Raw genomic sequence first — 15,390 nt, 5'->3', positions numbered from 1 at the left:
CTTCATAAATCCCAACCCAAACAGAGACCAGTTACTTAATAAATCCCAACCCAAACAGAGACCAGTTATTTCATAAATCCCAACCCAAACAGAGACTAAGTACTTCATGAATCCCAACCAAACATAAGGCAGTTACTTAACAAATCCCAGCAATAACAGAATAAACTGTTTTCTGTAAACTATTTAGTTACTTTCAATGATGGCCGTAATGGCACCAAATCTATTGGCTGTTATATGTTTTATTTAGTGTTGTGGCTTTTTCTTTGCAACTCTGCCAAATCTCAGACTGGCCAATAAAAGATTAAGATGGACAAAAGACCACAGACCTTGGACAGAGGAACTCTCTCGGAGTCGCCTCTTCACTGTTGACGTTGAGACTGGTGTTTTGCGGGTACTATTTAATGAAGCTGCCAGTTGAGGACTTGTGAGGCGTCTGTTTCTCAAACTAGACACTCTAATGTACTTGTCCTCTTGCTCAGTTGTGCACCGGGGCCTCCCACTCCTCTTTCTATTCTGGTTAGAGCCAGTTTGCTCTGTTCTGTGAAGGGAGTAGTACACAGCGATGTACGAGATCTTCAGTTTCTTGGCAATTTCTCACATGGAATAGCCTTCATTTCTCAGAACAAGAATAGACTGACGAGTTTCAGAAGAAAGTTACTTGTTTCTGGCCATTTTGAGCCTGTAATAGAACCCACAAATGCTGATTCTCCAGATACTCAACTAGTCTAAAGAAGGCCAGTTTTATTGCTTTTTTAATTAGCACAACAGTTTTCAGCTATGCTAAGATAATTGCAAAAGGGTTTTCTAATGATCAATTAGCCTTTTAAAATGATAAACTTGGATTAGCTAACACAACGTGCCATTGGAACACAGGAGTGATGGTTGCTGATAATGGGCCTCTGTACGCCTTTGTAGATATTCCATAAAAAGTCAGCCGTTTCCAGCTACAATAGTCATTTACAACATTAACAATGTCTACACTGTATTTCTGATCAATTTGATGTTATTTTAATGGACAAAAAAATTTGCTTTTCTTTCAAAAACAAGGACATTTCTCAGTGTTACATTGCTAGATCCCTTTCTCAATGTTACATTGCTAGATCCTTTTCTCAGTGTTACATTGCTAGATCCCTTTCTCAGTGTTACTTTCCTAGATCCCTTTCTCAGTGTTACATTGCTAGATCCATTTCTCAGTGTTACATTGCTAGATCCATTTCTCAGTGTTACATTGCTAGAACCCTTTCTCAGTGTTACATTGCTAGAACCCTTTTCTCAGTGTTACATTGCTAGAACCCTTTCTCAGTGTTACATTGATCATGAACAGGATAAGACACATAAGAGGTGTCTGTTGAATATAATATATTACAGAATGTGGTGCGAGGACAATCTAGCTCTTTCTCAGTCTCTCACTCGTTTTCTCTCCTCTCTCTTTCTCTCTCTCTCTCTCTCTCTCTCTCTCTCTCTCTCTCTCTCCAGTCCTCCTCTTACCCAGTTCTTTGTGGAGTGTGGAGGTCTGGTGAGGACAGACAAGAAGCCTGCTCTGAGTAAGAGCTACCAGAAACTGGTGTCAGACCTCTGGCACAAGAACAGGTACACATCTCATTCTCTCAGTTTAGTCCACACACGTATCTACTTGCTAGGGTGCTGTTTTACCCTGCCAGTTTATAACATGTTAGGGTCTGCGGCCTCAGAAATGAGGGCAATCCTGGAATGACCTACAGGTATATCTCTCATGGCTCAAAGTAGAGGAGATGGTGACTTCATCACTACTTGTATTTGTGAGAGGTATTGACATGTTGAATGCACCGAGCTGTCTGTTTAAACTACTAGCACACAGCTCAGACACCCATGCATACCCCACAAGACATGTCCCCAGAGGTCTGTTTAATTAAACTACTAACACACAGCTCAGACACCCAACATACCCCACAAGACATGCTACCAGAGGTCTCTTCACAGTCCCCAAGTCCAGAATAGACTATGGGAGGTGCACACTACTACATAGAGCCATGACTACATGGAACTCTATTCCACAGTACTACATAGAGCCATGACTACATGGAACTCTATTCTACATAGATGACCATGGAACTACATGGAACTCTATTCCACAGTACTACATAGAGCCATGACTACATGGAACTCTATTCCACAGTACTACATAGAGCCATGACTACATGGAACTCTATTCCACAGTACTACATAGAGCCATGACTACATGGAACCCTATTCCACAGTACTACATGGAGCCATGACTACATGGAACTCTATTCCACATCAGGTAACTGATGTAAGCAGTAGAATCAGATTTAAAAAACAGATACAAACACACCTTATGGAAAAGCGGGGGACTGTGAACACACACACACACACACACACACACACACACAAGATAACATATGCACATATGTATGTTGTGTTGTAGTTCTACTGCCTTGGCAGGAACCAATGGGGATCCATAATAAACCCCAGGAAGAGTAGCTGCTGCCTTGGCAGGAACTAATGGGGATCCATAATAAACCCCAGGAAGAGTAGCTGCTGCCTTGACAGGAACTAATGGGGATCCATAATAAACCTCAGGAAGAGTAGCTGCTGCCTTGACAGGAACTAATGGGGATCCATAATAAACCCCAGGAAGAGTAGCTGCTGCCTTGCAGGAACTAATGGGGATCCATAATAAACCCCAGGAAGAGTAGCTGCTGCCTCGACAGGAACTAATTGGCATACTTAATAAATAGAAATACAAAATAGTTTCTCACATTGCTTGAACGGTTGTTGTCAGGGCACCATTGGAAATGATACCCTGGTCTCAGTGGGTTCTCCTGGTTAAATCAAGGTTCATAAGAAAAGCAAATGTATGCTATTCTTCTTCTGTGGTGTTTCACACAGTCCTAACCTCTTCTTCTGTGGTGTTTCACACAGTCCTAACCTCTTCTTCTGTGGTGTTTCACACTGTCCTAACCTCTTCTTCTGTGGTGTTTCACACAGTCCTAACCTCTTCTTCTGTGGTGTTTCACACAGTCCTAACCTCTTCTTCTGTGGTGTTTCACACAGTCCTAACCTCTTCTTCTGTGGTGTTTCACACAGTCCTAACCTCTTCTTCTGTGGTGTTTCATACAGTCCTAACCTCTTCTTCTGTGGTGTTTCACACAGTCCTAACCTTTTCTTCTGTGGTGTTTCACACAGTCCTAACCTTTTCTTCTGTGGTGTTTCATACAGTCCTAACCTTTTCTTCTGTGGTGTTTCACACAGTCCTAACCTCTTCTTCTGTGGTGTTTCATACAGTCCTAACCTTTTCTTCTGTGGTGTTTCACACAGTCCTAACCTCTTCTTCTGTGGTGTTTCATACAGTCCTAACCTTTTCTTCTGTGGTGTTTCACACAGTCCTAACCTTTTCTTCTGTGGTGTTTCATACAGTCCTAACCTTTTCTTCTGTGGTGTTTCACACAGTCCTAACCTTTTCTTCTGTGGTGTTTCACACAGTCCTAACCTCTTCTTCTGTGGTGTTTCACACAGTCCTAACCTTTTCTTCTGTGGTGTTCCAGACCATCCTATGTCGTCCCTACCAGTCTGTTCCAGGGGATCAAGGCTGTTAACCCCATGTTCAGAGGATACTCACAACAGGTAGGTTGTCTTCTCATTGTGATAATATCATTTATAATACGGTAAAACGGGTGTTTGTATGAAATATACTATTCTGTTCTTCTCTAGGGCTGTTACTGAACCAGTAAAGGTCATTCCCAGGCAGACAGATGGGCTCCTCTTGTTCTTCTTCTCTAGGGCTGTTACTGAACCAGTAAAGGTCATTCCCAGGCAGACAGATGGGCTCCTCTTGTTCTTCTTCTCTAGGGCTGTTACTGAACCAGTAAAGGTCATTCCCAGGCAGACAGATGGGCTCCTCTTGTTCTTCTTCTCTAGGGCTGTTACTGAACCAGTAAAGGTCATTCCCAGGCAGACAGATGGGCTCCTCTTGTTCTTCTTCTCTAGGGCTGTTACTGAACCAGTAAAGGTCATGTCTCTGTCTTTCCTCAGCCCACCATCCGTTTCTCTTAAGGTTGACACCATTCTGTGGTCGATACAGTGTCAGTTCACTGTTTGTTCTGCAGTTTTAGTCAGGGAATATTCATTTCTCACGCTGGTCTGCAAGGCAGGCTGTTATAACTATCATTATAACTATACCATTAACTATTTCATTATAACTATATCATTATAACTATATAACTATCATTATAACTATACCATTATATCATTATAACTATATCATTATAACTATATCATTATAACTATATCATTATATTATTATAACTATATCATTATAACTATATCATTATAACTATATCATTATAACTATATAACTATCATTATAACTATATCATTATAACTATATCATTATAACTATATCATTATAACTATATAACTATCATTATAACTATATCATTATAACTATATCATTATATTATTATAACTATATCATTATAACTATATCATTATAACTATATAACTATCATTATAACTATATCATTATATTCTTATAACTATATCATTATATCATTATAACTATATCATTATATTATTATAACTATATCATTATATCATTATAACTATATCATTATAACTATATCATTATAACTATATCATTATAACTATATCATTATATTATTATAACTATCATAACATAACTATATCATTATAACATAACTATATCATTATAACATAACTATATCATAACTATATAACCATATCATTATAACCATATCATTATAACCATATCATTATAACCATATCATTATAACATAACTATATCATAACTATATAACCATATCATTATAACCATATCATTATAACTATCATTATAACCATATCATTATAACTATCATTATAACTATATCATTATATCATACCTATATAACTATCATTATACATTTCCTCTAGACCTCTATAATATCTGCACTGATGCTCAGATGCTCATTTGGGCAGGAGACTGCAGCAAGCTGAATCCACTGTTATGTTCATGGGACCATTCCTGGACAATCGCAGCTTTGTGGCATCGGGCATTTTACTGTTGAAAAAAATATATACTTGCAGATGGATACACTGCTACCATGAAAGGAAGGACCTGATTGGCTACGATGTTCAGATATCCTGTGGCATTCAAACGTAGCTCCACTTTTATCAAGGGGCCCAATGTGTACCATGAAAACACACCCCACACCATCCCACCACCAGCCTGTAATGTTGACATTATGGATGCAGGTGCTCGTGGTTTTCTCCCTACCCTAGTCCTCCCGTCCGCGTGAAACAGCAGGAACCAGGATTTTATTAGACCAGGCAATGTATTTCCATTTCTCGAGAGTCCAGTGTTTTCCTTCTCAAGCCCACTGCAACCACATTATCTTGTTATTTGCTGAGAGAAGTCGGTCTCTTAAAGGTCGTCGGCTCCCATTCGTGGCAAGCTTCAACGAGTTGTACAGTATTTTATGGGTCTTTGGGCACCAATGTTGTACTGGACTGTCAGTTGACTAACTATAGCCTGTCTGTTGCTCTTGAGTGTGGAAAAACCCAGCAGTGTTACAATTCTTGACACGATCAAACTGGTTCGCCTGTCACCAACTACCATATCCCTGTTCAAAGGCACTTCAATCTTTTGTCTTGCCCGTTCACCTTCTGAATGGCACACATACATACAATCCATGTCTCAAGGTTTAAAAATCCTTCTTTAACCTTAATGGATCATTCTTTAACCTGTCTCCTCCCCTTCATCTACACTGATTTAAGTGGATTTAACAGGTGACATTAATAAGGGATCATACCTTTCACCTGGTCAGTCATGTCGTGGAAAGAAAGAGCAGGTGTTCCTAATGTTTTGTCCAGTGTTTATGTGTAGGACAGTATATACTAACTGAATATGATCTATGTCTACTTCAGGACTCTCAGGTGTTCCTAATGTTTTGTCCAGTGTGTGTGTGTGTAGGACAGTATATACTAACTATATATGATCTATGTCTGCTTCAGGACTCTCAGGTGTTCCTAATGTTTTGTCCAGTGTGTGTGTGTGTAGGACAGTATATACTAACTATATATGATCTATGTCTGCTTCAGGACTCTCAGGAGTTCCTGCGCTGTCTGATGGACCAGCTCCACGAGGAGCTGAAGGAGCCACTGGCCGAGCCCCCCGACAACGACCTACACTCTCACGCCATCGTTATGGACGACGGCGGCCCCGACGACGACAGCCCCAGCCAATCGGACAACGACTTTCAGTCGTGCGAGTCGTGCGGCGGCAGCAGCGAGCGGGTGGACAGCGAGGGTCAGGGTGGGAGCGGGGACAGGCAGGCGGCGCTTTCGTCAAGGGAGGAGTCTAACGAGGCGGAGATGCTGATCCCCGACGGGCCTGACTCCTCCCACTCCTCTGGCCAGACCAATAGGGAGTTGCAGAAAGAGAAGAACCTGATCAACGACCTCTACCGGGGGTCAGGGGGAGACCTGGATAAAGACGTGGATACCGCTCCCACCAACGAGGCCACGCCCATCGTCAGCAGCCAGGGGACAATCAAAGTCCAAATACAGAGCCGGATGGCTGGTAGGTGGGATGGCTGGGAGGTGGGATGGCTGGGAGGTGGGGTGGCTGGGAGGTGGGGTGGCTGGGAGGTGGCACTGATTTGTAAGTTGTTCTGGATAACAGTCTCCTCCTCTCTGCACCTCTCTGTTCCCAGAGCTGCAGGTAGTGTCCAGCAGCACCCGGACCCAGAGTCCAGTCCATACGGAGGGACACTGCCTCACCAAGATGTCCTCCAGCCCCCCCAAGACTAACTCTGTCTGGCCAGGAATGTCCTCCAGCCCCCCCAAGACTAACTCTGTCTGGCCAGGAATGTCCTCCAGCCCCCCCAAGACTAACTCTGTCTGGCCAGGAATGTCCTCCAGCCCCCCCAAGACTAACTCTGTCTGGCCAGGAATGTCCTCCAGCCCCCCCAAGACTAGCTCTGTCTGGCCAGGAATGTCCTCTAGCCATAAGAAAGGTATAGTATGAAAATGTATTTTTGCGCCAAATGAAAATACACGAAGGCAACAATACAGAACAGAGTCATTAGAGTACGGCCTCCCGAGTGGCGCAGTGGTCTAAGGCACTGCAGTGCTAGCTGTGCCACTAGAGATTCTGGGTTCGAGTCCAGGCTCTGTCGAAGCCGGCCGCGACCGGGAGACCCATGGGGCGGCGCACAATTGGCCCAACGTCGTTAGGGGAGGGTTTTGCCGGCAAGGATGTCCTTGTCCCATCGCGTACTAGCGACTCCTGTGGCGGGCCGGGCGCAGTGCACGCTGACACGGTCGCCAGGTGTACGGTGTTTCCTCCGACACATTGGTGCGGCGGGCTTCCGGGTTAAGTGGGCAGTGCGGTAACTACCAATCGGATATCAGGAAATTGGGGAGAAAAAAGGGGTACAAATAAATAAAGATGATCTATCATCGAGCAATTCAATCAACACACTGCCTCTGACTCTCTCTCTCTCTCTGACTCTCTCTCTCTCTGACTCTCTCTCTCTCTGACTCTCTCTCTCTGACTCTCTCTCTCTCTGACTCTCTCTCTCTCTCTGACTCTCTCTCTCTCTCTGACTCTCTCTCTCTCTGACTCTCTCTCTCTCTGACTCTCTCTCTCTCTGACTCTCTCTCTCTCTGACTCTCTCTCTCTCTCTGACTCTCTCTCTCTCTGACTCTCTCTGACTCTCTCTGACTCTCTCTCTCTCTCTGACTCTCTCTCTCTCTCTCTCTCTGACTCTCTCTCTCTCTCTCTCTCTGACTCTCTCTGACTCTCTCTCTCTCTCTGACTCTCTCTCTCTCTCTGACTCTCTCTCTCTCTCTGACTCTCTCTCTCTCTGACTCTCTCTCTCTCTCTCTGACTCTCTCTCTCTCTCTGACTCTCTCTCTCTCTCTCTCTGACTCTCTCTCTCTCTCTCTCTGACTCTCTCTCTCTCTCTCTCTGACTCTCTCTCTCTCTCTCTGACTCTCTCTCTGACTCTCTGACTCTCTCTCTGACTCTTTCTCTGACTTTCTCTCTCTGACTCTGTAGTGTCCTCATTCTCCTCAACAAAGAGCCAGAAGAAGTACCGTAGTGTGATATCAGACGTGTTTGATGGGACCATTGTCAGCTCAGTACAGTGTCTGACCTGCGATAGGGTGAGTATTTTGTCTAGCCATCTTGTGGGGCTCCTTCCTCCTCTCAGGCCTTAACCCTCTCACCCCCCATGTTAACTTGACTCGCGTCTCTCTGCCTCATCCCTTGGAGTATGGAGTTACTCTGAACCCACACTGTTCTGCGGGAAGGCCTGCCGGTTTGAACTTGATGGAGTACAGCATGAGTGACTTTACGTAGCAGGAGTGACTTTACGTAGCAGGAGTGACTTTACGTAGCAGGAGTGACTTTACGTAGCAGGAGTGACTTTACGTAGCAGGAGTGACTTTACGTAGCAGGAGTGACTTTACGTAGCAGGAGTGACTTTACGTAGCAGGAGTGACTTTACGTAGCAGGAGTGACTTTACGTAGCAGGAGTGACTTTACGTAGCAGGAGTGACTTTACGTAGCAGGAGTGACTTTACGTAGCAGGAGTGACTTTACGTAGCAGGAGTGACTTTACGTAGCAGGGTAGGATAATTAACGTAGCAGGGTAGGATAATTAACGTAGCAGGTTAGGATAGTTATCGTAGCAGGTTAGGATGGTTAACGTAGCAGGGTAGGATAGTTAAGGTAGCAGGGTAGGATGATTCGGTCAAGGTTGGGTAAAGGGTTAGCCAAAATGCTACAATTGTCCTTAACGCAACTCGAACACATCTAGCAACAACCTGGCCTTCCCTCAGAACAGCCTTTGTTTCCATTCATGCAATTCTACCTCATCTTTACATATCACTCCTCCCTCCAGGTGTCAGTGACCCTTGAGAACTTCCAGGATCTGTCCCTGCCCATCCCAGGTAAGGAGGACCTGGCTAAACTCCACTCCTCCTCCCATCAGACGTCTCTGATCAAGGCTGGCTCCTGTGGTGAGGCCTACGCTGCTCAGGGATGGGTCGCCTTCGTCATGGAATACATCAAGAGGTACGGACAGCCTGGTGACCCTAACTATTATACCCTAACTATTATACCCTAACTATTATACCCCCTTATGGGTACAGACAGCCTGGTGACCCTAACTATTATACCCTAACTATTATACCCCCTTATGGGTACAGACAGCCTGGGGACCCTAACTATTATACCTTTTAATGGGTACAGACAGCCTGGGGACCCTAACTATTATACCCTTTAATGGGTACAGACAGCCTGGTGACCCTAACTATTATACCCTTTAATGGGTACAGACAGCCTGGGGACCCTAACTATTATACCTTTTAATGGGTACAGACAGCCTGGGGACCCTAACTATTATACCCTTTAATGGGTACAGACAGCCTGGTGACCCTAACTATTATACCCTTTAATGGGTACAGACAGCCTGGTGACCCTAACTATTATACCCTTTAATGGGTACAGACAGCCTGGTGACCCTAACTATTATACCCTTTAATGGGTACAGACAGCCTGGTGACCCTAACTATTATACCCTTTAATGGGTACAGACAGCCTGGTGACCCTAACTATTATACCCTTTAATGGGTACAGACAGCCTGGGGACCCTAACTATTATACCCTTTAATGGGTACAGACAGCCTGGGGACCCTAACTATTATACCCTTTAATGGGTACAGACAGCCTGGGGACCCTAACTAATTATACCCTTTAATGGTTACAGACAGCCTGGTGACCCTAACTATTATACCCTTTAATGGGTACAGACAGCCTGGGGACCCTAACTATTATACCCCCTTATGGGTACAGACAGCCTGGGGACCCTAACTATTATACCCCCTTATGGGTACAGACAGCCTGGGGACCCTAACTATTATACCCTTTAATGGGTACAGACAGCCTGGGGACCCTAACTATTATACCCCCTTATGGGTACAGACAGCCTGGTGACCCTAACTATTATACCCTTTAATGGGTACAGACAGCCTGGTGACCCTAACTATTATACCCTTTAATGGGTACAGACAGCCTGGTGACCCTAACTATTATACCCCCTTATGGGTACAGACAGCCTGGGGACCCTAACTATTATACCCTTTAATGGGTACAGACAGCCTGGTGACCCTAACTATTATACCCTTTAATGGGTCCAGACAGCCTGGGGACCCTAACTATTATACCCTTTAATGGGTACAGACAGCCTGGTGACCCTAACTATTATACCCTTTAATGGGTACAGACAGCCTGGGGACCCTAACTATTATACCCTTTAATGGGTACAGACAGCCTGGTGACCCTAACTATTATACCCTTTAATGGGTACAGACAGCCTGGGGACCCTAACTATTATACCCTTTAATGGGTACAGACAGCCTGGTGACCCTAACTATTATACCCTTTAATGGGTACAGACAGCCTGGTGACCCTAACTATTATACCCTTTAATGGGTACAGACAGCCTGGGGACCCTAACTATTATACCCTTTATGGGTACAGACAGCCTGGTGACCCTAACTATTATACCCTTTAATGGGTACAGACAGCCTGGTGACCCTAACTATTATACCCTTTAATGGGTACAGACAGCCTGGTGACCCTAACTATTATACCCTTTAATGGGTACAGACAGCCTGGTGACCCTAACTATTATACCCTTTAATGGGTACAGACAGCCTGGTGACCCTAACTATTATACCCTTTAATGGGTACAGACAGCCTGGTGACCCTAACTATTATACCCTTTAATGGGTACAGACAGCCTGGTGACCCTAACTATTATACCCTTTATGGGTACAGACAGCCTGGTGACCCTAACTATTATACCCTTTAATGGGTACAGACAGCCTGGTGACCCTAACTATTATACCCTTTAATGGGTACAGACAGCCTGGTGACCCTAACTATTATACCCTTTAATGGGTACAGACAGCCTGGTGACCCTAACTATTATACCCTTTAATGGGTACAGACAGCCTGGGGACCCTAACTATTATACCCCCTTATGGGTACAGACAGCCTGGGGACCCTAACTATTATACCCTTTAATGGGTACAGACAGCCTGGGGACCCTAACTATTATACCCTTTAATGGGTACAGACAGCCTGGGGACCCTAACTATTATACCCTTTAATGGGTACAGACAGCCTGGTGACCCTAACTATTATACCCTTTAATGGGTACAGACAGCCTGGTGACCCTAACTATTATACCCTTTAATGGGTACAGACAGCCTGGTGACCCTAACTATTATACCCTTTAATGGGTACAGACAGCCTGGGGACCCTAACTATTATACCCTTTAATGGGTACAGACAGCCTGGGGACCCTAACTATTATACCCTTTACAGACAGCCTGGGTACAGGGTACAGCAGCCTGGTGACCCTAACTATTATACCCTTTAATGGGTACAGACAGCCTGGTGACCCTAACTATTATACCCTTTAATGGGTACAGACAGCCTGGTGACCCTAACTATTATACCCTTTAATGGGTACAGACAGCCTGGGGACCCTAACTATTATACCCTTTAATGGGTACAGACAGCCTGGTGACCCTAACTATTATACCCTTTAATGGGTACAGACAGCCTGGTGACCCTAACTATTATACCCTTTAATGGGTACAGACAGCCTGGTGACCCTAACTATTATACCCTTTAATGGGTACAGACAGCCTGGTGACCCTAACTATTATACCCTTTAATGGGTACAGACAGCCTGGGGACCCTAACTATTATACCCTTTAATGGGTACAGACAGCCTGGTGACCCTAACTATTATACCCTTTAATGGGTACAGACAGCCTGGGGACCCTAACTATTATACCCTTTAATGGGTACAGACAGCCTGGTGACCCTAACTATTATACCCTTTAATGGGTACAGACAGCCTGGGGACCCTAACTATTATACCCTTTAATGGGTACAGACAGCCTGGTGACCCTAACTATTATACCCTTTAATGGGTACAGACAGCCTGGGGACCCTAACTATTATACCCTTTAATGGGTACAGACAGCCTGGTGACCCTAACTATTATACCCTTTAATGGGTACAGACAGCCTGGTGACCCTAACTATTATACCCTTTAATGGGTACAGACAGCCTGGTGACCCTAACTATTATACCCTTTAATGGGTACAGACAGCCTGGTGACCCTAACTATTATACCCTTTAATGGGTACAGACAGCCTGGGGACCCTAACTATTATACCCTTTAATGGGTACAGACAGCCTGGTGACCCTAACTATTATACCCTTTAATGGGTACAGACAGCCTGGTGACCCTAACTATTATACCCTTTAATGGGTACAGACAGCCTGGTGACCCTAACTATTATACCCTTTAATGGGTACAGACAGCCTGGTGACCCTAACTATTATACCCTTTAATGGGTACAGACAGCCTGGTGACCCTAACTATTATACCCTTTAATGGGTACAGACAGCCTGGTGACCCTAACTATTATACCCTTTAATGGGTACAGACAGCCTGGTGACCCTAACTATTATACCCTTTAATGGGTACAGACAGCCTGGTGACCCTAACTATTATACCCTTTAATGGGTACAGACAGCCTGGTGACCCTAACTATTATACCCTTTAATGGGTACAGACAGCCTGGTGACCCTAACTATTATACCCTTTAATGGGTACAGACAGCCTGGGGACCCTAACTATTATACCCTTTAATGGGTACAGACAGCCTGGTGACCCTAACTATTATACCCTTTAATGGGTACAGACAGCCTGGGGACCCTAACTATTATACCCTTTAATGGGTACAGACAGCCTGGTGACCCTAACTATTATACCCTTTAATGGGTACAGACAGCCTGGGGACCCTAACTATTATACCCTTTAATGGGTACAGACAGCCTGGTGACCCTAACTATTATACCCTTTAATGGGTACAGACAGCCTGGGGACCCTAACTATTATACACTTTAATGGGTACAGACAGCCTGGTGACCCTAACTATTATACCCCCTTATGGGTACAGACAGCCTGGTGACCCTAACTATTATACCCCCTTATGGGTACAGACAGCCTGGTGACCCTAACTATTATACCCTTTAATGGGTACAGACAGCCTGGGGACCCTAACTATTATACCCTTTAATGGGTACAGACAGCCTGGTGACCCTAACTATTATACCCTTTAATGGGTACAGACAGCCTGGGGACCCTAACTATTATACCCTTTAATGGGTACAGACAGCCTGGTGACCCTAACTATTATACCCTTTAATGGGTACAGACAGCCTGGGGACCCTAACTATTATACCCTTTAATGGGTACAGACAGCCTGGTGACCCTAACTATTATACCCTTTAATGGGTACAGACAGCCTGGTGACCCTAACTATTATACCCTTTAATGGGTACAGACAGCCTGGGGACCCTAACTATTATACCCTTTAATGGGTACAGACAGCCTGGTGACCCTAACTATTATACCCTTTAATGGGTACAGACAGCCTGGTGACCCTAACTATTATACCCTTTAATGGGTACAGACAGCCTGGTGACCCTAACTATTATACCCTTTAATGGGTACAGACAGCCTGGTGACCCTAACTATTATACCCTTTAATGGGTACAGACAGCCTGGTGACCCTAACTATTATACCCTTTAATGGGTACAGACAGCCTGGTGACCCTAACTATTATACCCTTTAATGGGTACAGACAGCCTGGGGACCCTAACTATTATACCCTTTAATGGGTACAGACAGCCTGGGGACCCTAACTATTATACCCTTTAATGGGTACAGACAGCCTGGGGACCCTAACTATTATACCCTTTAATGGGTACAGACAGCCTGGTGACCCTAACTATTATACCCTTTAATGGGTACAGACAGCCTGGGGACCCTAACTATTATACCCTTTAATGGGTACAGACAGCCTGGGGACCCTAACTATTATACCCTTTAATGGGTACAGACAGCCTGGTGACCCTAACTATTATACCCCCTTATGGGTACAGACAGCCTGGGGACCCTAACTATTATACCCTTTAATAGGTACAGACAGCCTGGTGACCCTAACTATTATACCCTTTAATGGGTACAGACAGCCTGGTGACCCTAACTATTATACCCCCTTATGGGTACAGACAGCCTGGTGACCCTAACTATTATACCCTTTAATGGGTACAGACAGCCTGGGGACCCTAACTATTATACCCTTTAATGGGTACAGACAGCCTGGTGACCCTAACTATTATACCCTTTAATGGGTACAGACAGCCTGGTGACCCTAACTATTATACCCTTTAATGGGTACAGACAGCCTGGGGACCCTAACTATTATACCCTTTAATGGGTACAGACAGCCTGGGGACCCTAACTATTATACCCTTTAATGGGTACAGACAGCCTGGTGACCCTAACTATTATACCCTTTAATGGGTACAGACAGCCTGGTGACCCTAACTATTATACCCTTTAATGGGTACAGACAGCCTGGGGACCCTAACTGTTATACCCCCTTATGGGTACAGACAGCCTGGGGACCCTAACTATTATACCCCCTTATGGGTACAGACAGCCTGGGGACCCTAACTATTATACCCTTTAATGGGTACAGACAGCCTGGTGACCCTAACTATTATACCCTTTAATGGGTACAGACAGCCTGGGGACCCTAACTATTATACCCTAACTATTATACCATAACTATTATACCCTACCCTTTAATGGGTACAGACAGCCTGGTGACCCTAACTATTATACCCTTTAATGGGTACAGACAGCCTGGTGACCCTAACTATTATACCCTTTAATGGGTACAGACAGCCTGGGGACCCTAACTATTATACCCTTTAATGGGTACAGACAGCCTGGTGACCCTAACTATTATACCCTTTAATGGGTACAGACAGCCTGGTGACCCTAACTATTATACCCTTTAATGGGTACAGACAGCCTGGGGACCCTAACTATTATACCCTTTAATGGGTACAGACAGCCTGGTGACCCTAACTATTATACCCCCTTATGGGTACAGACAGCCTGGTGGCCCTAACTATTATACCCTAACTATTATACCCTTTAATGGGTACAGACAGCCTGGTGACCCTAACTATTATACCCTTTAATGGGTACAGACAGCCTGGTGACCCTAACTATTATACCCTTTAATGGGTACAGACAGCCTGGTGACCCTAACTATTATACCCTTTAATGGGTACAGACAGCCTGGTGACCCTAACTATTATACCCTTTAATGGGTACAGACAGCCTGGTGACCCTAACTATTATACCCCCTTATGGGTACAGACAGCCTGGTGACCCTAACTATTATACCCCCTTATGGGTACAGACAGCCTG

The 15,390-nt window shown here is 44.6% G+C and overlaps 1 protein-coding gene across 1 annotated transcript in view; it reads left to right on the top strand.

Moving 5' to 3' along the window:
• LOC139376508 (ubiquitin carboxyl-terminal hydrolase 33-like) overlaps window positions 1–15,390 on the top strand; it is a 51,818-nt gene that overhangs the window by 15,041 nt on the left and 21,387 nt on the right. The window contains exons 2-7 of the mRNA XM_071119192.1: window positions 1,477–1,590; window positions 3,546–3,624; window positions 6,100–6,580; window positions 6,714–7,016; window positions 8,063–8,169; window positions 8,910–9,082. Of these exons, the coding sequence (XP_070975293.1) occupies window positions 1,477–1,590; window positions 3,546–3,624; window positions 6,100–6,580; window positions 6,714–7,016; window positions 8,063–8,169; window positions 8,910–9,082 (1,257 nt within the window). The remainder of the gene's footprint in view (window positions 1–1,476; window positions 1,591–3,545; window positions 3,625–6,099; window positions 6,581–6,713; window positions 7,017–8,062; window positions 8,170–8,909; window positions 9,083–15,390) is intronic.

Source organism: Oncorhynchus clarkii, chromosome 20 (genome assembly GCF_045791955.1).
Source record: "Oncorhynchus clarkii lewisi isolate Uvic-CL-2024 chromosome 20, UVic_Ocla_1.0, whole genome shotgun sequence".
In the NCBI taxonomy this organism is placed as follows: domain Eukaryota; kingdom Metazoa; phylum Chordata; class Actinopteri; order Salmoniformes; family Salmonidae; genus Oncorhynchus; species Oncorhynchus clarkii.
The sequence above is the reverse complement of the archived record's forward strand: the minus strand, read 5'-3'. Positions and strand labels throughout refer to the sequence as shown.